This window comes from Heterodontus francisci, chromosome 2 (genome assembly GCF_036365525.1).
Source record: "Heterodontus francisci isolate sHetFra1 chromosome 2, sHetFra1.hap1, whole genome shotgun sequence".
In the NCBI taxonomy this organism is placed as follows: Eukaryota; Metazoa; Chordata; class Chondrichthyes; order Heterodontiformes; family Heterodontidae; genus Heterodontus; species Heterodontus francisci.
The window spans coordinates 56,436,800-56,463,470 of NC_090372.1; the positions used below are offsets into that span (position 1 = coordinate 56,436,800).

A 26,671-nucleotide genomic window follows, 5' to 3' on the forward strand; every position below is an offset into this window, starting at 1 on the left:
GTTATGTGACGGGTAGGTCGTGCCTCACAAACCTTATTGAGTTTTTCGAGAAGGTGACCAAACAGGTGGATGAGGGTAAAGCAGTGGATGTGGTGTATATGGATTTCAGTAAGGCGTTTGATAAGGTTCCCCACGGTAGGCTATTGCAGAAAATACGGAAGTATGGGGTTGAAGGTGATTTAGAGCTTTGGATCAGAAATTGGCTAGCTGAAAGAAGACAGAGGGTGGTGGTGGATGGCAAATGTTCATCCTGGAGTTTAGTTACTAGTGGTGTACCGCAAGGATCTGTTTTGGGGCCACTGCTGTTTGTCATTTTTATAAATGACCTGGAAGAGGGTGTAGAAGGGTGGGTTAGTAAATTTGCAGATGACACTAAGGTCGGTGGAGTTGTGGATAGTGCCGAAGGATGTTGTAGGGTACAGAGGGACATAGATAGGCTGCAGAGCTGGGCTGAGAGATGGCAAATGGAGTTTAATGCGGAAAAGTGTGAGGTGATTCACTTTGGAAGGAGTAACAGGAATGCAGAGTACTGGGCTAATGGGAAGATTCTTGGTAGTGTAGATGAACAGAGAGATCTTGGTGTCCAGGTGCATAAATCCCTGAAGGTTGCTAACCAGGTTAATAGGGCTGTTAAGAAGGCATATGGTGTGTTAGCTTTTATTAGTAGGGGGATCGAGTTTCGGAGCCACGAGGTCCTGCTGCAGCTGTACAAAACTCTGGTGAGACCGCACCTGGAGTATTGCGTGCAGTTCTGGTCACCGCATTATAGGAAGGATGTGGAAGCTATGGAAAGGGTGCAGAGGAGATTTACTAGGATGTTGCCTGGTATGGAGGGAAGGTCTTACGAGGAAAGGCTGAGGGACTTGAGGTTGTTTTCGTTGGAGAGAAGGAGGAGGAGAGGTGACTTAATAGAGACATACAAGATAATCAGAGGGTTAGATAGGGTGGATAGTGAGACTCTTTTTCCGCGGATGGTGATGGCAAACACGAGGGGACATAGCTTCAAGTTGAGGGGTGATAGATATAGGACAGATGTGAGAGGTAGTTTCTTTACTCAGAGAGTAGTAAGGGCGTGGAACGTCCTGCCTGCAGCAGTAGTAGATTCGCCAACTTTAAGGGCATTTAAGTGGTCATTGGATAGATATATGGATGAAAATGGAATAGTGTAGGTCAGATGGTTTCACAGGTCGGCGCAACATCGAGGGCCGAAGGGCCTGTACTGCGCTGTAATGTTCTAAAAAAAAAAAATGGCAACATGGGCTTCATGGGCTTTTCCAGTTAGCTTACTTTGTAGCAGGAGTGTCCAAGCCTCAGCTGGCCACTTTATCTGCCTTGCCAGTTTTTCAAAGGACACAAAAAATCCTTCCACATCTCCCACATTGAATTTTGGGATCAACTGGGAAAGTTTTAACAATTCTGTACCCAGCCCTGAATTTCACTACTCTATTTTGGCTATGCTTTCACTGGGGTTACTCTGTCGCCCCCTAGTTAACTCAAGTTGCTTCAGCTCTCTCTCTTCGCTTTCCTTCTGGAAGGCTCTCTCCTTCTCCCTCTCCTGTCACTCTCTTATTCTCTTTCCTCAAATTCAAGTTTCCTCTGTTCCAATTGTATCTTTGCTAGCAATATCCTGTCGGAGTCTACTTCTAACCCTGTTTCTGCTTCTTCGGATTCAAGGGAAAAATGGTTGGCCACTAGTCTTAGTAGTTCAGACTTTGTAGCCTTAGCCTGGACAGTGATCCCATACTGCTCAGCCATTTTTCTTAACTCCTCCATAGACAATGCTTTGAACTTTGCCCAAGTTACTTCACTCTGGCTTGGGGAGCTACTGGCTTCAGTCACAGACATGTTAGTATTCTAGCACACACAACCACAAGAAAACCTGTATTGAAATATTTTCTCTTTTTGATTGGGATCAATTTGTCTTCCCTATTCCAATTTCTCATTCTTTCGTAGGGAACATGTTAGAAGCTATTATTAAAGACGTTATAGCAGGGCACTTAGAAAAATTCAAGGTAATCAGGCAGAGTCAACTTGGATTTGTGAAAGGGAAATCATGTTTAACCAATTTATTGGAGTTCTTTGAGGGAATTACATGTGCTGTGGATAAAGGGGAACTGGTGGATGTATTGTACTTAAATTTCCAGAAGGTATTTGATAAGATGACACATCAAAGGTTATTGCAGAAAATAAAAGCTCATGGTATAGGGGGTGACATATTGCATGGATAGAAGAATGACTAGCTAACCGGAAACAAAGAGTAGGCATAAATAGGTCATTTTCTGGTTGGAAAGATGTAACGAGTGGTATGCCACAGGGATCTGTGCTGGGGCCTCAACTTTTCACAACTTATATAAATGACTTAGATGAAGGGACCAAAGGTATGGTTGCTAAATTTGCTGATGACACAAAGATAAGTAGGAAAGTAATTTGTGAAGAGGACATAAGGGGGTTTCAAAGGGATATAGATAGGTTTAGTGAGTGGGCAAAGATCTGGCAAATGCTGTATAATGTGGGAAATTGTCCATTTTGGCAGGAAGAATAAAAAAGCTCATTATCTAAATGGAGAGAGATTGCAGAGCTCTGAGATGCAGAAGGATCTGGGTGTCCTGGTGCATGAATCGCAAAATGTTAGTATGCAGGTACAGCAGGCAATTAGGAAAGCCAAATTAGGAAAGAATATTCTCATTTATCACGATGGGAATTGAATACAAAAATAGGGAGGTTATGCTTCAGCTATACAGGGCATTGGTGAGACCACATCTGGAGTACTGTGTACAGTACCGGTCTTTAAAGGATGTAAATGCGTTGGAGGAAGTACCAAGAAGGTTTACTAGACTAATACCTAGAATGGGCGGGCTGTCTTACGAGGCAAGATCGGACAGGCTAGGCTTGTATCCTCTGGAATTTAGAAGAGTAAGAGGCGACTTGATTGAAATATCCAAGAACCTAAGGGGGCTTGACAGGGTGATGTGGAAAGGATGTTTCCCCTTGTGGGAAAATCTAGAACTAGGGGTCACTGTTTAAAAAAAAGGGGTTGCCCATTTAAGACAGATGTGGAGAAAGGTTTTCTCTCTGAGGGTTGTGAGTCTTTGGAATTCTCTTCCTCAAAAGGCAGTGGAAGCAGAGACTTTGGATATTTTTAAGGTAGAGGTAGATAGATTCTTGATAAGCAAGGGGGTGGAAGGTTATCGGGGGTAGGTGGAAATGTGGAGTAATCAGTTCAGCCATGAACTTATTGAATGACAGAGCAGGCTCAAAGGGCCGAGTGGCTAACTCCTGCTCCTCATTCCTATGTTGGTTTGTCTGTGGGTCAAACCCCGGATGCTAACCCCCAAATTTCTGACCAGATGAGAAAGGGGTCTAGGGGTTCCCTCTCAGCCTTTGCCTGGTTTAACCGTAACAGCGTTTAATTTTTTAAAAACAGTGCGTTTTTAGCTCCCCCTCAGTGAATTCTTGTTCACTGCTTTTCAATTGGAAGGCAAAAAAATCAGACAGGTTTTCTTAGATTTAAACAAGAAAGGTGGAAGTTTATTAATTTTAAACGCGATAAACACACACGCAGATAGAGACAGAAAAAGTAGAAAGAATAAATGGGAGACGTTTGAGGCAATAGTTGGGTTTCTATTTACGATCCTTTGAGTTCGATGTAGAGTCCTTGGTTGCCATTAAGTCTTGCTGTTTCGTTGGGGCCCAGTGCATGCTCTAAAACCTGTTTCGATGTAGCAGTCTTTTCTCTCTTGAGGTTTAAGTGACTTCAGTGGATCCGGAGATTAGTGAAAGAGAGAGAGCCTGACAGGAGATAGGCTCTTGTTCGAAGCGCAGTGGCAATCTGCAGTCTGACCCAAGCTGTCCTGTGAGCAGTTCAAAACCAGACCTGGGACAGCAGGTTAGTCATGTGACTAGCTGTTTAAACAAACTCCTGCGTTCGTGGATTTCAAAGCTCTCGATGGGGAGGTGTTGTGCTGTCTCTTACACAGTAAATGGAAAAGTCCTGGGGAAAATTGATGTCCAGAGAGATTTGGGTGTTCAGGTCCACTGTTCCCTGAAGGTGGCAACGCAGGTAAATAGAGTGGTCAAGAAGGCATACGGCATGCTTTCCTTCATTGGACGGGGCATTGAGTACAAGAGTTGGCAGGTCATGTTACAGTTGTATAGGACTTTGGTTCGGCCACATTTGGAATACTGCGTACAGTTCTGGTCGCCACATTATCAAAAGGATGTGGATGCTTTGGAGAGGGTGCAGAGGAGGTTCACCAGGATGTTGCCTGGTATGGAGGGCGCTAGCTATGAAGAGAGGTTGAGTAGATTAGGATTATTTTCATTAGAAAGACGGAGGTTGAGGGGGGACCTGATTGAGGTGTACAAAATCATGAGAGGTATAGACAGGGTGGATAGCAAGAAGCTTTTTCCCAGAGTGGGGGTTTCAATTACTAGAGGACACGAGTTCAAAGTGAAAGGGGAAAAGTTTAGGGGGGATATGCGTGGAAAGTTCTTTACGCAGAGGGTGGTGGGCACCTGGAACGCATTGCCAGCGGAGGTGGTAGATGCGGGCACGATGGAGTCTTTTAAGATGTATCTGGACAGATACATGAATGGGCAGGAAGAAAAGAGATACAGAAGCTTAGAAAATAGGCGACATGTTTAGAGAGAGGATCTGGATCGGCGCAGGCTTGGAGGGCCGAAGGGCCTGTTCCTGTGCTGTAATTATCTTTGTTCTTTGTTCTTAACAAGATGTAGACATGATTGCCCAGGCCAATCTCTGTTAATTGAATTAGTGAGCAGTTCCCATTGTCTTTTCCTAGGCGACTGTCTCTTATAATGCAAATTTTTTCCCCAGCCACTGCTGATCTCTTTAAACAAGTAATCTCTCCACTCCAGCAACAGTTTAAAGTTAATGGTCATGTGATGAAATTAATACGCCTCATCCTTGGCAGGTGGGGGTCTTCATGACAATGGCGTACAAAGTTAAAAGAGCAAACTCAGCACAATTCCCAGAATTGCAACTGGCATTCAGATAAATACTTTTGCATCAAATTTGGGCCTTTCACGAGGCTTGCACATGAAACGGCTAGAAGTACTTTAATTGCTAGTAATAGAACAGCGGGGAATTACAGCCCTGAAAAAAATTGATGCAAATTTGCCATTCCCACCGCACTGGTTGCACATCTGCTGTCTTGGGACTCAGGACTGCAGAATTTGCACGAAACTTTAATGATACAATTAAACTAGAACCATAAGTTGTACCACCGAACAGAGTAAAATTTCAAACATTTAACAGAACAGATGATATGATCAGTACACTAAGAATTAAATTATTAATGGGGCACTATTAATTATAAAAACAGTTGCAGTGCACCATAAATCACACTACAAGTGCATCATCACATCACTTGCACATAACGTTATCATGCTAAAAATGGCAATGCCCTTCTCTCCAAACAAAACAAATCACTTTTTTTCTACCTTAGTTCCTCCTTAGATGCACTCATCTCCTTCAAATCATTCACTGTCTCCCACCTATGCCATACCCTTGATGTAGATCTCACATATGCACACAAGTCTGCAGGCCAAAGACTAAATGCATCCGGTGCATCATTCACCTGGTTGTTGGCCACCAGATTAGGCTTGAATACATCAAGCAAGATCACATCTCCTTCTCCATTACTCCAGGATCACCCTGCAGGATAAGGAAAATCCAGAATCCACAAGTGCAGGGAGCTTATGGGCTTTTTGACTGAAAAATCATTCAGTCATTTCAGATGCCACCGACTTGCCCCATCCCTCATCACAACTGTAACCCCATTTTACTCTGTGACCTCACCCCGAATTCCCCTCCAACCCTCACCAGGATTTTCCCTTCTATGGGGCTTGGCTTTCCCTTGGCTTCTAACCCCTGATCACTCACTACCTTTCCATGTCCCCAAGCTTGCTGACAATATTAAAGGCTCCTTTGCACAAGCATCATTCTACTCTTCTCCAAAACCATTACTGCGCTCCCCAAAAGTTTATTCTTAGCTCTCTCATTCTCTCCAGCCACCATCCCTTATCAAAATTCCCTTTCCCTTCCCAGTTCCTTGCATGTGTAATTACCCTTCAGATTCTACCCACATCTTCCAAACCTTTTTAAATACATTCGGTCTAGCTTCCAACCTACCCATAGTGCCAATTTCACCCTATTCAAACACAACATTTGCTTAGACTCTAGCTGTGAATACAGTGCATCATCCCTCCTCATCTTTCTCAACCTTTTAAGTGCTCTATGAGTTTCACCATTCCATCATTTCCACCATTTCTCCATTGTAGTCCAGCACCTGGTACTGCCTTCACATGGTTCATTTCCTATCCGTCCCTATACAGCTAGCCCATCTCCAGCAATCTCTTCTCTACTTTTCTCCTCATGGAGACCTCCAGAGTGCCGAAGCTTCCATCCTTGTGGGTGCACCTACCCCACATGGACTGCAGCGGTTCAGCACCACCTTCTCAAGGGCAATTAGGGATGGGCAATAAATGCTGGCCTGGTCAGCGACACCCACATCCCATGAATGAATTAAAAAATCCTTGGAGCCCTCCTTTTCTTCTTTTACATCCTGGCCTTCAGAGATATTTATCCACTATCATGGGATAAAGGCGATAAAATCTCTCCACCGCCACTCTGATTTAACCACTCTGGTCAAACTCCCAGTTTGACATTGTGATGGCTGACCTAGAATTTTCTATAATTAAACATTGGAAAACCATAACCATTTTATTTTTTCCTGTCAGAAACTCTGTACTCTTGCCACCTCATTCCCTGCTGGCTCAATGAGCTGTATTTTACCAATTCAGTGGATGACCCAATGGCGGGGTGGTTTCCAGGTCGGTGATCTGTACAAGACAGGTGGCGGGACACACCCTGCAATATTGTGAGGAGAAGCCAAGTAAGAGCTGGCAAGTGGCAAAGCCAGCCAATTAAGGGTGGCGAACAGATCCTAGTGATGGCAGCTTGCAGCAAGGCACAACTTTTAAAGGCAAGTCTGCAGCCTTATTGAGGAAGAGGTGCTGAACTATAGAGAGTGCTGAGGACTGGCTTCATTGAGAAGACGCGTTGCTCCAAGATTCAGTGACACCTCCCTGGAGGTGCCCCTGCAGGCGGCAAGGCAATGGAGAAAGGTGCTCTTTCCAGTAAACGGGAGGAGCAGGCCAGCAAGCCTGACAAAGACGACATGGCTGGAGGTGGCCGAGGAAGTCAGCAGCCATGGGATGGTTGCAAGAACACGGGTCCACTGTCGGAAGAGATTTAATGACCTAGTGTGGTCTGGGAAAGTGAGTGGCCTTTAGAATAACAAAACGGACGACAGCACCCAAGAAATATGAGGCCAGGTGGTAGACAAGGGGCAAGTCAAGGCACCAACGTTCACAATTAAGCACTCACACCCTATGGTCAATGATGGGCGAACGCTGTGTTGAGATGGCTGAATAGCAACATGACGATGCCATTTTACTCCATTGATGCGGTGCTGTACATTTACAGTAAAGCCTGGTGACCCGACCCGAACCCGACCAAACCCGTGTGTCGGGTTCGGGTTGGGTCTGTATTCGGTGTCCAGCATTCCAGCTTGGGTCGGGTTGGTCTGGACTATACTGTTTTGTCCCAAATTGTTCTTGTTTTAGTCCATGATCTTTTTCTGTTTCAAAAATACGTTTGTTATTTTTGGGTCAGGTCAGCCATTTAAAAAAATTAAAGGACTCAGGCCCAGGTTGGCTGTTGTCGGGTTTGAATTTTATACCCAAGGCAGACTTTAATTTACAGTGCCTCGGAGTGAGCAGCACAAATGGACCATGAGACAGGAGTGACAGTGTTCTGATCTGAAACATTAACTCCTGTTTCTCTCTCCACACATGCTGCCAGACCTGCTGAGCTTTTCCAGCATTTTGTGTTTTTATTTCAGATTTCCAGAATCCACAGTATTTTGCTTTTGCACAAATCTTCATACCTGCTCAGCTGAGTACTGCAGGCCCCCTCCACAGCAATCCTGGCAGCGGAAGCGTTGCTTGAGGATGCAAAGGCGTGCTCTCTCATATTCCTTGCGACAGCATTACTCTCACTGTAGGCCTTCTCTGCATGTGTACATGGGTTCCAGAACAGTGTCATGTACTGAATGGATAATCCTTGGCACACAGTAGCCAGTCTTTGACTTGTCATGACTTGACTTGTTCCGAAGAAGGGTCACTGACCCGAAACGCTAACTCTGCTTCTCTTTCCACAGATGCTGCCAGACCTGCTGAGTGATTCCAGCATTTCTTGTTTTTGTTTCAGATTTCCAGCATCCGCAGTATTTTGCTTTTATTTGACTTGTCATGATGGGATAAATACAGGTAGACAGAGGACTGGTGCAGAATGAAGGAACTGTGTCAACTGCCAGGATAACAAGCATTTACCTGCATGATGAGCTGCCTTTGGTCATGTCCCAGCTGAATTGAGGAATTGTAATCCCTTTCAGTTCATGAAAATGGGAAAGTTCACAAAAGGTGCATGCAAGGAAACTGCATGAATTTCTGCACCATGGGGAAACCTGCAATCCATGCAAACTCTTGTGCTCATTCCACCTGTTCGTCTCTGGCAACAGCAAATGAGACGAAACTGTCTCTCAGTGTACAGAGAGCCTCAGTGACGTCCCTATGCAGCAAAGTACTGCAAGCAGTGAAATGTCCCTTACATCTCCAGCAGCAGCCACGAAGGAGCCAGACACAGAAAACTTAATAACCAGGATCATATTGACAGCCACAGACAATGCAGCCTTTGCCTTGTTTTAAGGTCTTAGTTGTGGTAGTAGCAGTTGGCAGATTTCAGTCACAACCTCGTTTGTGAAGCAAAGACATCTCAAGCATTTGTCTTTGCTGAAGGTGAGGTAAGAGAATTTCTCCCTAAAGACTCGCTCCAGATCTGGCCTCTGGCTGATAGCCCAACTACCCCTCTTCATATTCCCTCTTCTAGCAGCTTGTCCTGCACTGCGTGGTCTCTCTTCATTTTCCCACTCAACTCCCAGAAGAAACTCAAACAGAAACTCACCCATTTCTAGAAGTAACTTGTTTTAGTACAAGCTTTGAAATGAACACCAGCCACACCACTCCCTGTACTGTATTCAAACATTAGGCATGTATAGGAAAGCTCCAAAGACACGTACAATTGCACCAACAGCCAAGAGAAATAATCCAGCAACTAACATATAAGTAGCTCATGATTCCTTTAAATAGTGCTCGTGGGTGGTCCTTCATGCCCGTTAACTTTGTGTGAGGTTAAGAAAGGGCTCTAGCTGGAATGTGGCATTCGGAAATGGCAGTGCTGGCGTCAAATCAGCACTGCACACTGGTTGACTGCAATCGGTCTGCTCTGCATACTGCTGGTGGTCATAAAGTGCATGATGCAAACCTTTTTCTCAAGTTGGCATCCTACGCACTTTTGGAAAGTTTGTCCTTGTACCTCGGACCCCATTTTCAAGCAGGAGGAGACCATGTAATGCTCACAAAAATGAGTGCTACACAGCACTATTTTTTCCTCCATATCCCAACACCAGTACAGAAAGATACACACAGCCTTTAAGATAGTAGCAAATTTCTGACTGTAAAACTCACTGGCATTTTATTAATAGTGAAACCTATCAATGCAAAATTATCTTCCCTTTTGTTCTTTCCTCCACCAGCCACCCAACCCCACCACTCCCCACCCCCCCAGTACCCTCTCCTCAGTATTTGCTTAAAACCTGTTACGTGTAACATTTGCAATTCTCTCAACATTAACCCTTTGATGCCCTAATACTACATCTCCCCAAAGGTCTTTTTCCTAATGTATATTTACATACTTTCACTTTTTATTTGCATGCCACCCCATCTCCCCACAAGTCTCTGACTCCATAGATGCAACCTATCAGGAGGTTTCACAACTCTCCCTGATCTTGTTGTGTCAGATTGGTAATCTTTCTCTGATCCCTTGTTTCTTGAGTTGGACGGCCTTCGTTGAGGTTTGTAGCATTCAGTGCTTTTTGAATTTTCGGTTCATCATCTGAGTCATCTAAGTGTATGACTGATTGATGTCTTTGATGTAAAGGAATAAGATTCCTTCTATTTCTAGAACCTTCTTGAGTTTGTCATGAAAAATCCTATACGCCAAATGGGAAATATTAATTTCATCGGTTGGAACCTTACATTAGGCTTTTCATGGAAAAATCCTACAACTTAACTATTAAAAAAGTGGCAGCCAAGATGGCCACTGTAACTTACATTTGAAACACCAGGAGATTAAACTGGAGATGAAACGTCTAACCGAACTCAGCCAGAACAATGGCTTCCTTTCAGTGACTGAATCACCTAAAAGCCTTTATCAACATGGTTGTCAAGGCCATCTACACTCATTGACTTTGGAACAGCCAACCCCCTCCAAGTGTGACTGGATCTCCTGAGGCAGGTAGCACTTTAAATCTCAGAGAAGATTCCAGAAAAAACCTCATTAAAAACAAAAGGGTTTGATAGAGCCATGTGACTGCCTGCGCAGCTCTGAAGAAACTGTAAACTTTGTCATATAGACAGCAGAGACAGTAACTGAAAAGCCATCAATGAAGCAGGATCTCTCTCTCTCTCTCCTCAGAAAATATCAAGAGAAGATCCAGCTGCAAGTGGGAAGCTCACTCCCCCCCACCAAGCCTACAGACCATTACAGCCAGGGGATGAAAATCAACCACCACCCTACTGCCTTCAGAAGCCCAATCACCATGCATGTGGCCAAGCGAAGACTTCAAGACTACAATTTCAGCTGAGGACTATTGGACTCACATACTGTATTTAAATTCCAGTTATTCCGGATTTTAATCCAACCACCAAATCTGTTTCCCTCTGTAATCTATTTGTGTGTGTGTGACTCTCGTGTGTGTGAATGTATTTTTAGTATTTTAAATTGGGTTAGAGTGTTAAACACAGAACATAGAACAGAACATAGAACAGTACAGGCCCTTCGGCCCACAATGTTGTGCCGAACCTTTAACCTACTCTAAGATCAAACTACATACATACCCTTCATTCTACTATCATCCATGTACCTATCCAAGAGTTGCTTAAATGTCCCTAATGTATCTGCTTCTACTACCACCTGTGTAATAAACTTACCACTTTCTTGTTTAAACTCAAGAAAAACTGTCCGATTGGTTCTTTTGCAATCATGTTAGAGGAACAGGAGCAAATGCTCGCTGAGATGGTAAGCTCAACCACTGTGTTAAGAATAAACCCTGTTGCAGTCAAACAAAAGAAGGGGCGAAAGGGGAGCCCGAGACCCCCTCCTCACCTGGCCATAACAAGCTCGTACTAGATAAGAATGCTGTTGATTCTCGTCTTTCTGGAGAATTACCCCTTCTCTGTTTTTGTCTCAACTTATACCTTTTGCCCTTCTGCCAACTTTGGTAAGTTTCTTGTACGGTATCTTGTGTTATAATTATGGGTCTGTTTGTTTCAATAGGACTTTTCTTTGTCTTGTACTTTGATAATCCTTGCTTTGCAATCCTGAAAGTAATTTCTTGGGCAGAATTGGAAGCTGTGCTTTAAGTTTTAAGTTTTCTTCCCATTAAGAGTTCTGGTGGCGCTTATCCACACTAATATGGAGTAGTTCGGTATGTCAGTAGTGCTAACTGGAAATCTTGATTTTTCATCAACATAGCTTCAATGGTTCTGACTGCTCACTCAGCTTCTCCATTTGATTGTGGATACTTAGGAGAACTTGTTAGGTGAACAAATCCACATTCTTCTGCAAAGTGCATGAAGTCATCATTTGCAAATTGTAGTCTATTATCATATACTATCTGATCAGGTATACCATGTGTTGCAAAAACATCGATCCACCTTGAGAAATAATCAACTATAATTAGATAGGATTTCCCTCAAAAGAAGAATAAATCCATTGCCAACTGTTCCCACGGTCTAGTTGGGAACTGGGTCAAAATTAGAGGTTCTCTTCGATCTTGTCTGTGTACCTGACAATTTTGTTGGACTTGCTTCTTCCTATATTTTCTGTGTAGCTCTCCTGTAGGAACTTGTTGCATTTCTCTTTCTCGCTCTGGTCGTCCTTGAGCGGCATGGCGGGCTGTGCTGTCTTGTGCAAGTTCTCTCCACATTGTGCGGGCTCTGTGGCAGAATCCGGACACTCTGCAGTGCTCAGGTTAGGTTGGGGAACTCTCCCTCTGTGCTGGCGCCTGGATTCTTCTTGTTTATGTTCAACTTTCTTTATAAGATGAAGGTCAATGCAAGTTCTTCTACTTAAGAGTGAGAACTCCTGATTGCTTAGGACATACAGTGTTTCTAATACATGCTTTCCCTTATATTGAAGCGTCACTTGTAACTTCCACTTTACTTCATGTATAACACCTCCTGGGCCATGTAACTGAATTTCTGTTGGTTGCCGAACATGTGTGGATAGCCACGGCTCTTTATCTGACAGGACCGTCGCATTTGCTCCAGTGTCGAGTTTAAAATTAGTGATATGTCCATTGATAAATACGTCTGCTGACTCAAATGCTTGTTTTGGATCACTGATTTCACCCAGAAAATATTTTGATTGGTCTGCTGCAGCAGGTTGCATAACTTCATTTACCTCTCTATTCTTAACTACTTTTCCTTTAGAGGTTGAGGTAGTCGAGATTTTATTTCAGCATATCTTATTGAAATGTCCTATTTTTCTGCAATAAAAGCATTCTGATCTATTGGCGGGACATTGTTCACGCCTGTGGGAAGTTTTTGCACCACAGCTCTGGCAGGGTTTAAAGGCGTCTTTCGCTCCCCACCCCACCCCACCCCCCAACCCGTGTACCTTTTTTCCTGGTACCTCTTGTTCAGCCGTCTGGTGAAGGAACTGAACAGTTGCAGAAGGTTCTTTTCTCACCTCGCAGGATTGGTCTGTTATTCTTTCTGTCCTCAGCTTGCCTCACAACTGAACAGCTCTTTCAAGAATCTTGTTGCTTAAAGGAACTGGCTGCAGAGATAGTGGAGGCATTGGTCGAAATATTACAGAACTCGCTGGATTCCAGGAGGGTCCAGTGGATTGGAAAACTGTTGATGTGACACCCCTGTTCAAGAAGGGAGGGAGACAAAAAGCATGAAACTGTAGGCAAGTCAGCCTAATATTAGTCGTTGGGAAAAAGCTAGAGTCCATTATTAAGGAAGAAATAGCAGGATATTTAGAAAAGCTTAACGCAATCAAACAGAGTCAACATGGTTTTGTGAAAGGGAAATCATGTTTGACAAATTTGCTAGAGTTCTTTGAGGATATAACAAGCAGAGTTGATAAAGGGAATCTTTAGATGTAGTGCATTTGGATTTCCAGAAGGCATTCGATAAGGTGCCACATAAAAGACTATTGCACAAGATAGCAGCTCACGGTATTGGGGGTAATGTATTAGCATGGATTGTAGGAAAATGTAGGAAAGTGTGAGGTCATGCATTTTGGTAGGAAGAATCAAAAGGCAGACGATTATTTAAAAGGAGAGAGACTCCAAAAAAGTGCAGCACAAAGGAATCTGGGTGTTCTTGTGCATGAAACACAAAAAGTTAGCATGCAGCCGCAGCAAGTAATTAAGAAGGCAAATGGAATTTTGGCCTTTATTGCTAGGGGGCTGGAGCTTAAAAATAGGGAAGTCTTGTTACAAGGTGTTGGTGAGGCAGCACCTGGAGCACCGTGTACAGTTTTGGTCCCCGTATTTAAGAAAGGATATACTGGCATTGGAGGGAGTTCAAAAAGAGATTCACTAGGTTGATTCCAGGGATGAAGGGGTTGACTTATCAAGAACAGCTAAACAGGTTAGGCCTTATTCATTAGAGTTTAGAAGAATGAGGGGTAATCTTATTTAAACATGCAAGATTCTGAGGGGGCTTGACAGGGTGGATGTTGAGAAGATGTTTCCATTAGTGGGGGAATAGAAACATATAAACATAGAAAATAGGAGCAGGAGTAGGCCATTCGGCCCTTCTGGCCCGCTCTGCCATTCAAAAACGATCGTGGCTGATCGTCTAATTCAGTGCCCTGTTCCTGCTTTCTCCCCATATCCCTTGATTTCTTTGGCATTAAGAAATATATCTCCTTCTTGAATATTATTTAATGACTTGGCCTCCACTGCCTTCTGCGGTAGAGAATTCCAGAGGTTCACCACCCTCTGAGTGAAGGAATTTCTCCTCATCTCGGTTCTAAATGGCATACCCCATATCCTGAGACTGTGATCCCTGGTTCTGGACTCCCCAGCCATCGGGAACATCCTCCCTGCATCTAGCCTGTCTAGTCCTGTTAGAATTTTATAGGTTTCTATGAGATCACCTCTCATTCTTCTAAACTCTAGTGAATATAGGCCTAGTTGACCCAGTCTCTCTTCATACGTCAATCCTGCCATCCCAGGAATCAGCCGAGTAAATCTTTTTTGCACTCCCTCCATGGCAAGAACATCCTTCCTCAGATAAGGAGACCAAAACTGCACACAATACTCCAGATGTGGTCTCACCAAGGCCCTGTATAACTGCAGTAAGAGATCCTTGCTCTTGTACTCAAATCCTCTTGCAATGAAGGCCAACATACCATTCGCCTTCCTAATTACTTGCAGCACCTGAATGCTTGCTTTCAGCGACTGGTGTACAAGGACACCCAGGTCTCGGTGAACTTCCCCCTTTCCCTATCTATCATTCAGATAATAATCTGCCTTTCTGTTTTTACAACCAAAGTGGATAACCACACATTTATCCACATTATATTGCATCTGCCATGCATTTGCCCACTCACCCAACTTGTCCAAATCACATTGGAGTCTCTTTGCATCCTCCTCACAGCTCACATTCCCCCCCAGCTTTGTCTTGTCTGCAAACTTGGAAATGTTACATTTAGTTCCCTCACCATATATATTGTGAATAGCTGGGACCCAAGCACTGATCCCTGCATTACCCCACTAGTCACTACCTGCCACCTGGAAAAAAAAAACCCGTTTATTCCTACTCTCTGTTTCCTGTCTGTCAATCAATTCTCAATCCATCAACCAATTCTCAATTGTGAACTAGGGGACATAGTTACAGAATAAGAGGACACTCATTTAAAACGGAGATGCGAAGGAATTTCTTCTCTCAGAGGGTAGTGAATGTCTTGAATTTTCTATCCTAGAGAGTTGTGGAGGCTAGATCACAAAGTATTTCAAGAGGCGGTAGATAGATTTTTGAAATATTGGCGAGTTGAAGGCTACGAGGAGCTGGCACAAAAGAGGTGTTGAGGTCTGGGGCAGATCAGCCATGATCTTATTGAATGGCAGGGCAGGCTTGAGGGGCCGAGTGGCCTACTCCTGCTCCTATTTCTTATGTTTTTATGTATTATGTTCACAGATTGAAATTGGAATCACAAGCTTTTAAGACTTTGTTGAATGTGGCTGATGTTTCGACAATACATTGTCTTGCTATTACATCAGATACAGCACCAATTAAATATAATAAATGTATTCAGTTGCTTTGTTTCGGACTTGCTGTCCAATTTCCATGCAATTCTGCATCTGAGGAACCCTTTCCTCCATCGTACTCAATTTTGAGTCTGATTGGATCCCTTGTGACTTTTGAAACTCTTTGGCATTCGCTAATTTTGATCCTTTTTAAAATTTTTATGGACTTTTTATTTAAAGAGTGTTCCCCTTTGAGAAACTTTTTTTCAGGACAGCTTGCTTTGATGGAGTGTAGCAAGTACTAGACAGTGTTCCCGGTTTGTTTTTTTTTAAATAGGCTTCTGGTAGGGACTTCCCCTTTCTTTCAGCAGTTCACTTATATGTTTACGCAGCTGCCTATTGGAATTGACAGAACTGTTCAATAGATAGTTCCAATTGTTTTTTTTTAAGCAAGAGTTTATTTATTTTGTTCAAGCTTGACTGCTTTAATGATTTTTTTTCTTCTTCAGCTTATCTGCCTTAATGGAGACTTTACTGTGTTCGGGGGTTTCCCATACTTTTTTCACTATCGAACTTTTTTTTTCAGTTTGCACACTTTTTAAGAGTTTTCCCACTCTTCGCCCTCACATTTAGCCCAAATGAGGGATTAGGTTTCCCCCTTTTTTCCCTCTTGCTCACACAGAAACTTTCAAAAATTAATTTTTTAAGCTCTTCAAAGGCTTTTTTTTAAACTGGGATCTCTCGATCATCAGCCCAATGACTCACCTAATCGCTTGTTTTTCAGCCAAGCTTCCGTTCTATGGAGCTTTTCTCTGCCTTCTACGGTATGTTGTTTGTTTTTTCTCTTCAGCTACTTGTTTTAAAGTTTCTTCTCATCTGGCTGAAGGATGATTGTTGCTTCAAATTTTCTCTTTTGGGTATAGGACTTCGATCCCAGTCCTGTTCACCATATTTGGTTCTTTATGCTGCCACCATATAGAGTCTAGCCAGAGAGACTCTTGTTTAAACATTAGTCTTTATTGTATAGTAACTATATACATGCCACACTAGCCTGTGTGTCTCCTTCAAAAGCCATGCTGTAACTGTTCTGGAGTCTCTCCCACATGATCTCTTAACTCATCATGGTTGGAAGCGATCTTTACATTGTCTCAAGATTAACCTTCGATAGATACCCTGACACTACAAAGGGGATGACTCGGACAAATCATAATTATTTTGGTGTGTCACATGATAGCACTTATTCGGTGTAATTTTGACTTTGTAGAATAAAACAGACAATATCGTTCAACCACTCTTCCGATTTTGAAATGGATGTTGCCCATTTTACACCATTGCACGTCCAAATTACCCCTATTAGGTTGCACTATCATATGCATAGTTCATCCAGGAAAGGATGGGTTGCACTTGTCTTCCAGGAGAAGCCTGGAGTTATAATAGGATTTGGCTGAGGAGTGGGATCCACCAAAGAGCTTAAAAGAAACATCCTGCATGGCTCACTGCCTTACATCCTGAAATTAGGGGTATAAATCTGTAACAAGGAACAGGAGCACAGTGGCTACTTTATTGGAGAAGCAATCCAAGGACAGGACTAATGATCCAAAGAAGAGTTCAAATCCCACAACATTAGCTGGGGAATTTAAATTCAATTCAAAAAATTCTGGAATAAAAAGCTAGTATCAGTAATAGTCACCATGGATTATCGTTAAAACTGGATTATCGTAAAAAAAAACCTATCTGGTTCAATAATGTCCTTTGGGAAAGGAAATCTGCCATCCTTACCCAGTCTGGCCTACATGTGATTCCAGACACACAGCAATGTGGTTGGCTCTTAACTGCCTTCTGGAATGGCTTAGAAAGTCACTCAGTTGTATCAAACCATTAGAAGAAGCAATAATAAAACCGGACAGACCACCCGGCACCAAACCAGGCACCAGCCACGACAAAGGCAGACTTAGCATAGTCAGCCATACAAAGTCCTCTTGTGCCACAATTGGGAGAGCTGTCCCAAAGACTACTGGAGCCACAGGCTGACACATTCAGAGGAGATAGGGGAAGCGTTAAATGAATATTTTTCGTCAGTATTTACAGTAGAGAAAGAAAATGTTGTCGAGGAGATTACTGAGATACAGCCTACCAGGCTAGATGGGATTGAGATTCACAAGGAGGAGGTGTTAGCAATTTTGGAAAGTGTGAAAATAGATAAGTCCCCTGGGCCAGATAGGATTTATCCTAGGATTCTCTGGGAAGCCAGGGAGGAGATTGCAGAGCCGTTGTTGTTGATCTTTATGTCGTCATTGTTGACAGGAGTAGTGCCGGAAGACTGGAGGATAGCAAATGTTGTCCCCTTGTTCAAGAAGGGAAGTAGAGACAGCCCTGGTAATTATAGACCTGTGAGCCTTACTTCGTTTGTGGGTAAAATGTTGGAAAAGGTTATAAGAGATAGGATTTATAATCATCTTGAAAAGAATAAGTTCATTAGCGATAGTCAGCACGGTTTTGTGAAAGGTAGGTCGTGCCTCACAAACCTTATTGAGTTTTTCGAGAAGGTGACCAAACAGGTGGATGAGGGTAAAGCCGTGAATGTGGTGTATATGGATTTCAGTAAGGTGTTTGATAAGGTTCCCCACGGTAGGCTATTGCAGAAAATACGGAAGTATGGGGTTGAAGGTGATTTAGAGCTTTGGATCAGAAATTGGCTAGCTGAAAGAAGACAGAGGGTGGTGGTTGATGGCAAATGTTCATCCTGGAGTATAGTTACTAGTGGTGTACCGCAAGATTCTGTTTTGGGGCCACTGCTGTTTGTCATTTTTATAAATGACCTGGATGAGGGTGTAGAAGGGTGGGTTAGTAAATTTGCGGATGACACGAAGGTCGGTGGAGTTGTGGATAGTGTCGAAGGGTGTTGTAGGGTACAGAGGGACATAGATAGGCTGCAGAGCTGGGCTGAGAGATGGCAAATGGAGTTTAATGCGGAAAAGTGTGAGGTGATTCACTTTGGAAGGAGTAACAGCAATGCAGAGTACTGGGCTAATGGGAAGATTCTTGGTAGTGTAGATGAGCAGAGAGATCTTGGTGTCCAGGTACATAAATCCCTGAAAGTTGCTACCCAGGTTAATAGGGCTGTTAAGAAGGCATATGGTGTGTTAGCTTTTATTAGTAGGGGGATCGAGTTTCGGAGCCACGAGGTCATGATGCAGCTGTACAAAACTCTGGTGAGGCCGCACCTTGAGTATTGCGTGCAGTTCTGGTCACCGCATTATAGGAAGGATGTGGAAGCTTTGGAAAGGGTGCAGAGGAGATTGACTAGGATGTTGCCTGGTATGGAGGGAAGGTCTTACGAGGAAAGGCTGAGGGACTTGGGGTTGTTTTCGTTAGAGAGAAGGAGGAGGAGAGGTGACTTAATAGAGACATACAAGATAATCAGAGGGTTAGATAGGGTGGATAGTGAGAGTCTTTTTCCTCGGATGATGATGGCAAACACGAGGGGACATAGCTTTAAGTTGAGGGGTGAAAGATATAGGACAGATATCAGAGGTAGTTTCTTTACGCAGAGAGTAGTAGGGGCGTGGAACGCCCTGCCTGCGACAGTAGTAGACTCGCCAACTTTAAGGGCATTTAAGTGGTCATTGGATAGACATATGGATGAAAATGGAATAGTGTAGGTCAGATGGTTTCACAGGTCGGCGCAACATCGAGGGCCGAAGGGCCTGTACTGCGCTGTAATGTTCTAATTCTAATTCTAATACTCACAGAATCATGCCTTTCATCCAAAGTCTCAGACTCCTCCATCACGTACATCCTGCCCCACCAGAGGTAGCAACAGTAGAATACAGTCGGGCATGAGGGGCGCTGGGAGTCCTCAACATTGACACGGACAAGGAAACCTACTGCTGATTACCATCTACCACCTGATGAATCAATGCTCCTCCATGTCGGGCACCACGGGTAGTAAGGGCACAGAGTGTACTGTGCATGGGGCACTTCAATGTCAATCACCAAGAGTGGCTCAGTAGCACCATTACAGACTGAACTGGCCGAGTCCCGAAGGACCTATCTGCCAGACTGGGCCTGCAACAGGTGGTGAGAGAACCATAATGATGGAAATAACTACTCATCCTCATGGTCAACAACCTTGTTGCTGATGTATCTATCCATGGCAGTACTGGTAGCATTGACCACCTCACTGTCCTTGTGGAGACAAAGTCTGATCGTCAGAGTGAGGACACCCTCCATCATGTTGTGTGACTACTACCCTGCTAAGTGGGATAGATTAAGAACAGCACAAAATTTGGCATCCATGAAGCGCTGTGAACCATCAGCAACAGAACTGTATTCCACCACAATCTGTAACCTGGCATATCCTTCACACTATCGTTACCATCAAGCCGGGGGCAATCCTGGCTCAAAAAAAAAAAGAGTGCAGAAGAGCAGTGCAGGAGCAACATCAGGCACACGTGAAAATGAGGTCCCAACTTGGTTAAGCTACAACACAGGACCACGTGCATGCTAAACAGTGGAAGCATCATGCTATAGTCAGAGCTAAGCAATCCCACCAGTAGATCAGATCAAAGCTCCACAGTCCTGACACATCCAGTCATGAATGGTGGGGGAAAATTAAACAACTAACGGAAGGAGGAGGCTCCACAAACATCCCAATCTTCAATGAAGGTAGAACCCAGCACGTGAGTGCAAAAGACAAGGCAATCAGCTTAAGCAGAAGTGCCCAATGGATGACCCATCTCGGGCTCCCCTTGAGGTCCCCAGCATCACAGATGCCAGTCTTCAGCCAATTTGAACTCCACGAGAACAAGAAATGCTTAGTGCACGGGACACAACAAAGGCTTTTGAGTCCTGACAACACCCCGGCTGTAGTGCTGAAGACTTGTGCTCCAGAACCAGCCAGACCTCTAGCCAAGCTGTTCCAATACAGCTACAACACTGGCATCTACCAGACATATGAAAATTGCCCAGAAATGTCCTGTCCACTAAAAGCAGGATAAACCTAATCTGGTCAGTTACCACCCAATCAGCTTACTACCACTCATCAGCAAAGTGATGGAAGGTGTCATCAACAGGGCTATGAAGCAGCACTTACTCATCAACAATCTGCTCACAGATGCTTTGTTTGAATTATGCCAAGATCATCCAGCTCCAGACCTCAGTACAGCCTTGGTCCAAACATAGACAAAGGAGCTGAATTCCAGAGGCGAGTTGAGATCAAGGCAGCATTTGAAGTCAATGGGAATCGGTGCGGGAGGGGGGAAAACTCTCCACTGGCTGGAGTCATATCTAGCACAAAGGAAGATGGTTGTGGTTGTTGGAAGACAATCACCTCAGTCCCAGGTCATTGCTGCAGGAGTTCCTCAGGGCAGTATCCTATGTCCAGCCATCTTCAGCTGCTTCATTAAATAACCTTCCATCCATCATAAGGTCAGAAGTGGGGATGATCACTAATGAACATGAATGAAGCAGTCCGTATCAACATGCAGCAAGACTTGGACAACATTCAGGTTTGTGCTGATAAGTGACACGCCATACAAGTACCAGACAATGACATCTCCAACAAGAGAGCGTCTAACCAGCTTCCCGGGAATTTTAACAGCATTACCATTGCCAAATCACTTACCATCAATAGCCTATTGGTCACCAATGACTAGCCATATAAATACTCTGGCTACAAGAGCAAGTCAGAGGCTGGATATTCTGCAGTGAGTGACTCACCACCTGACTCCCCAAAGTCTTTCCATAAACTCCAAGGTACAAGTCGTCACAGTGGCGCAGTGGGTAGCACCGCAGCCTCACAGCTCCAGCGACTCGGGTTTGGTTCTGGGTACTGCTTGTGCAGAGTTTGCAAGTTCTTCCTGTGATTGCGTGGGTTTTAGCCAGGCGCTCCGGTTTCCTCCCACAGCCAAAGACTTGCAGCTTGATAGGTAAATTGGCCATTGTAAATTGCCCCTAGTGTAGGTAGGTGGTAGGAGAATGGTGGGGATGTGGTAGGGAATATGGGATTCATGTAGGATTAGTCCGAGTGTATTTGGAGTGAGAGGGGGAGAATCCAGTTGTTGTGGTCCATGTAGGAACCAACAACATAGGTAGAACTAAGAATGATGTTCCACTGAGAGAGTTTGAGGAGTTAGGGTCCAAATTAAAGTCCGAGTGTATCAGGCCTGTGTCCTCAGTACCTTGCTCTACGGCAGCGAGGCCTGGACAACGTATGCCAGCCAAGAGCGACGTCTCAATTCATTCCATCTTCGCTGCCTTCGGAGAATACTTGGCATCAGGTGGCAGGACTATATCTCCAACACAGAAGTCCTTGAAGCGGCCAACATCCCCAGCTTATACACACTACTGAGTCAGCGGCGCTTGAGATGGCTTGGCCATGTGAGCCGCATGGAAGATGGCAGGATCCCCAAAGACACATTGTACAGCGAGCTCGCCACTCGTATCAGACCCACCGGCCGTCCATGTCTCCGTTATAAAGACGTCTGCAAACGCGACATGAAATCGTGTGACATTGATCACAAGTTGTGGGAGTCAGTTGCCAGCATTCGCCAGAGCTGGCGGGCAGCCATAAAGACAGGGCCAAATTGTGGCGAGTCGAAGAGACTTAGTAGTTGGCAGGAAAAAAGACAGAGGCGCAAGGGGAGAGCCAACTGTGCAACAGCCCCAACAAACAAATTTCTCTGCAGCACCTGTGGAAGAGCCTGTTACTCCAGAATTGGCCTTTATAGCCACTCCAGGCGCTGCTTCACAAACCACTGACCACCTCCAGGCGCGTATCCATTGTCTCTCGAGATAAGGAGGCCCAAAAGAAAAAAAAGAAAAAAAAAGTATAAATGGGTGGTTGTTGGTCTGCACAGACGCAGTGGCCCAGAGGGCCTGTTTCAGTGCTGTATCTCTCTAAATAACGCTTTAAAAAAAAAAGTCAGGAGTGTGAAGGAATACTCTCTATTTGCCTGGATGAGTCCAACTCCAACAACACGTAAGAAGCTCAACACCATCCTTGACAAGGCAGCCCACTTGATTGACACCCCATTAACCACCTTAAACATTCACTCACTCCACCACCAACAAAAACGACCCATTGCAAATGGAGACAAATTTGGAGTGAGAGGGGGAGAATCCAGTTGTTGTGGTCCATGTAGGAACCAACAACATAGGTAGAACTAAGAATGATGTTCCACTGAGAGAGTTTGAGGAGTTAGGGTCCAAATTAAAATGCAGAACCTCAAGTGGTGAGCCCTGCACAAATTGGCATATGGTCGGCAGATTAGGGAATTAAACATGTGGCTCAAAGAGTGGTGTGAGAAGAAGGGGTTTCAGTTCATAGGGCACTGGAGCCAGTACTGGAGTAAGAAGGGGCTATTCCAGTGGGATGCGCTCCACTTAAACCAGACTGGGATCAGCGTTCTGGTGAATTGTATAACTTGGGCAGTGGATAGAGCTTTAAATTAAAGGAGGGGGTAGTGGTCAGGTGAAGGGAGATTTGAAAAGCTAAAGAGAAAAGTCAAGGCACTAGAGGAGTGTATTGATTTTGGTAAAGATAACCAGAGTGGGACAGAAAGGAACAGAGAGTTTAATGGTAATAATGCATCTGCGAATAAGGTCCTTGCAAAGAATAAGAAAATTAAAATCTTTATCTGAATTCATGAAGCATTCATAATAAGATAGATGAACTAGCGACACAAAAAGAGATAATGGGTTTGATATAATCGCCATTACGAAGACATGGTTGCTAGATGACCAAGGTTGGGAAATAAATATTCCAGGGTACACAACATTTTAAAGAGACAGGCAGAATGGAAAAGGAGGAGTAGCCGATAATAAAGGATGACATAAGGACAGTAGCGAGAAAGGATCTTGGCTCAGAAGATCAGGAAGTAGAATCGGTACGGGTTGCGATTAGGTATAACAAGGGCCAGAAAAGCATTGGTGGAAGTAGTTTATAGGTCCGCGAACAGGAGTTATCCTGTTGGATAGAGCATTAAGCGAGAAATCATTTGAGCTTGTAACAAAGGCAATGTAATAATTGTGGGGGATTTTACTCTTCATATAGACTGGAGAAATCAAATTGGCAAAGGTAGTCTGGAAGATGAGTTTGTGGAATGATTATGACAGTTTCTTAGAACAATATCTGGTGGAACAACAAAGCTACTTTAGATCTAATAATGTGTACTAAAGCAGGGTTAATTAGTGATAACATAGTAAAAGATCCTCTGGGAAAAGTAATCATAACACAAATGTATTCCAAAAGAAGTTTGAGAGTGACATACTCCAATCCCAAACAAGAATCTTAAACATAAACAAAGTCAATTACATAGATAGGAGAGGAGAGCTGGCTAAGGTTGATTCAGTAAATAGACTAAAAGATATGACGGTAAATAAACAGTGGGAAACATTTAAAGAAACGATTCAAAACATTCAACAAAAATAACTTCCATTAAAAAACTCAGTGAGAAAGATCCATCCATGGCTTACCAGGGAAGTTAAGGATAGTATCAGATTAAAAGAAGAGGCTTATAATGTTATGAAGAACAGTAATAAGCCCAAGGATTTAGAGTTTTAGAAACGAGCAAAGGGCGACCAAAAAGTTGATAAAAAGGGGGAAAAAAAATGAATGAGTAAACTAGCCAGAAATATAAAACAGATGGTAAGAGCTTTTACTAGTATATAAAAAGGAGCGTAGCTATAGTAGATATTGGTCCCTTTGAGTTAGAGCAAGGAGAAAATATCATGGGGAATGAGGAAAAGGCAGAGACGTTGAACAAATATTTTATGTCTGTCTTCACAGTAGACGTCACAAATTACATACCAGAAATAGAGGGTAACCAAGGGGCCAATAACAGTAAAGTACTTAAAGTAATTAATACCAGCAGAGAAAAAGTATTAGATAAACTTAATGGACAAAAAGCTAACAATTCCCAAGGACCTGACAGCCTACATCCTAGGGTTCTAAAATAGTCAGCTATAGAAATAGTGAATGCACTGGTTGTGATTTTCTAAAATTCCCTAGATTCTAGAACGATCCCAGTGGATTGGAAGTTAGCAGATGTAACACTGTTATTCAAGGAAGGAGCAAGCAAGAGAACAGGAGAGCTCTAGGTCTGTTAGGCGGATATCAGTCATTGGGAAAATGCTGGAATCTATTAGTAAGGAAGTCTTAACCATGTACTTAGAAAATCACACTCTAATCAGACAGTGTCAACATGGTTTGATAAAAGGGAAATAGTGATTGACAAATTTATTAGCATTTTTTGAGGAAGTAACCAGTAGGGTAGATAATTGGGAGCAAGTAGATGCAACATACTTTATGAAGGATATTATTGTATAGAGTGATCACAACAAAGATTCACCAGACTTGTTCCCAGGATGGCGGGACTGTCCTATGAAGAGAAATTGGGGAAACTGGGCCTGTATTCTCTAGAGTTTCTAAGAATGAGAGGTGATTTCATTGAAACCTACAAAATACTGAAAGGGATAGACAGGCCAGATGCAGGTAAGATATTTCCCCTGCTTGGGGAGTCTGGAACCAGGGGAACCACTTAGGACAGAGATGAGGAGAAATTTATTTACTCAGAGGGCTGTGAATCTTTGGAATTCTCTACCCCAGAGGGCTGTGGAAGCTCAGTCATTGAGTATATTTAAAGTAGAGATTGACAGATTTCAAAATACCAATGACATAAAGGGATATGGGGACAGTATGAGAAAAAGGCATTGAAGCCATAATCGTATTGAATGACGGGGCAGGCTCAATGGGCTGTATGGCCTACTCCTGCTCCTATGTTTGTATGTTCCTACATAACATAGTTGTATTTCAAAAAGGCATGCGATAAGGTGCCAGGAAAAAGGTTAATATGCAAGATAAGGGCTCATGAAGTTGGGGGTAATACATTAACTTGAATGGAAGATTAATTAATAGACAGGAAGCAGAGAGTACAGATAAGCGGGGCATTTTCAAGTTAGCAGGCTATAACTAGTGGAATGCTGCAAGGATCAGGGCAGGGGCCTCAGCTATTACAATCTCTATTAATGCCTTAGATGAAGAGACTGAGAGTAATGTATCCAAGTTTACTGATGATACAAAGCTAGGTGGGAATGTAAGCTGTGAAATGGACACAAAGAGGCTGCAAAGAGATATAGTGAGTGGGCAACAAGGTGGCAGATGGAGTATAATGTGGGAAAGTGTGAGGTTATTCACTTTGGTAGTAAGAACAGAAAAGAAGAATATTTTTTAAAAAGCATAAAACGTTTAATGATGTTGATTTAGAGAGAGACTTGGGTGTACTCATACAAGGACACAAAGTTAGCTTGCAGGTATAGCAAGCAACAAGAAAGGCTGATGAAAGGTCACAGACCTGAAACTTCAACTCTGCTTCTCTCTCCAAAGATGCTGCCTAACCTGCTGAGTATTTCCAGAACTTTGTTTTTATTTAACAACAAAAGCTTGTTGCCTTTACTGCAAGGGGATTGCAGTACAGGAATAAGGAAGTATTTCTACAATTGTACAGGGCTTAGACCAAGGCTAAGGGAGTAAACCCCAACAGAAAATCCGGAGCGCAACCCCGAAGGCAATCATGTGTCACCTTTGGCATGTTTCCAGCAGTTCCTGCAGCCATACCGGTGCCAAACGTTGTGCTCTGCACTCCTTTGGACCCCACTAGGAAGGCCACAAGGGGGGTTCTAACGCTTGGGAAACTTGCAACCTCCATACATTCTGCCCAGATATGTGCTATGGAGCGGTCACTCCATAGTTGCCTCACAGCGACCAAAACAACACAGAAGGCAGCAGTTACGGGTTATAAGTCCAACTCAATTGGCATAGAGATTGGGCGCCACGGGTTACCTTTGTCGGTGGGAGAGGTCATTGCATCTCACTGGACAGCTACCGCCAGCCTCAAACTGGGCAGCCCCCGGTTAGAAAGGTTCTGTTCTGCCACAGTCCACCTGCTTCAATGGGTGCTTGGAGCTCAAGGTCATTGCCCAACAAGTGGACTGTAACACCGCACCAAACAGCACGACAAAAAAAAAAAGGAAAGAAGGTACCAGCCCTTTGTTTCGCAAGCTGGAACGTCAGAACTGTGTGTCCTGGCCTGTCGGAAGACCTTACACAAATCAAAGACTCTTGGAAGACTGCCATCAACAACGAGCTCAGTAGACTCAATGTGGACATTGCAGCACTTCAAGAAACACGCCTCCGTGCCAGCGGATCTCTAACAGAGCAAGACTACACCTTCTACTGGCAGGGTAGGGATTCT

At 43.7% G+C, this 26,671-nt stretch overlaps 1 protein-coding gene across 3 annotated transcripts in view; it reads right to left on the reverse strand.

Annotated features, from left to right (window-relative positions):
• The window catches only part of fbxl7 (F-box and leucine-rich repeat protein 7), a 530,556-nt gene that overhangs the window by 479,908 nt on the left and 23,977 nt on the right, over nucleotides 1-26,671 (reverse strand). Inside the window, exon 1 of one of the 3 annotated variants that reach the window (XM_068050401.1) lies at nucleotides 9,050-9,111. The exons of the other annotated variants lie outside the window; for them this stretch is intronic. Coding sequence (XP_067906502.1) covers nucleotides 9,050-9,053 — 4 coding nt within the window. The 5' untranslated portion in view covers nucleotides 9,054-9,111. Of the gene's footprint in view, nucleotides 1-9,049; nucleotides 9,112-26,671 lie in introns of those variants that run through there. 3 annotated transcript variants of the gene reach the window in all.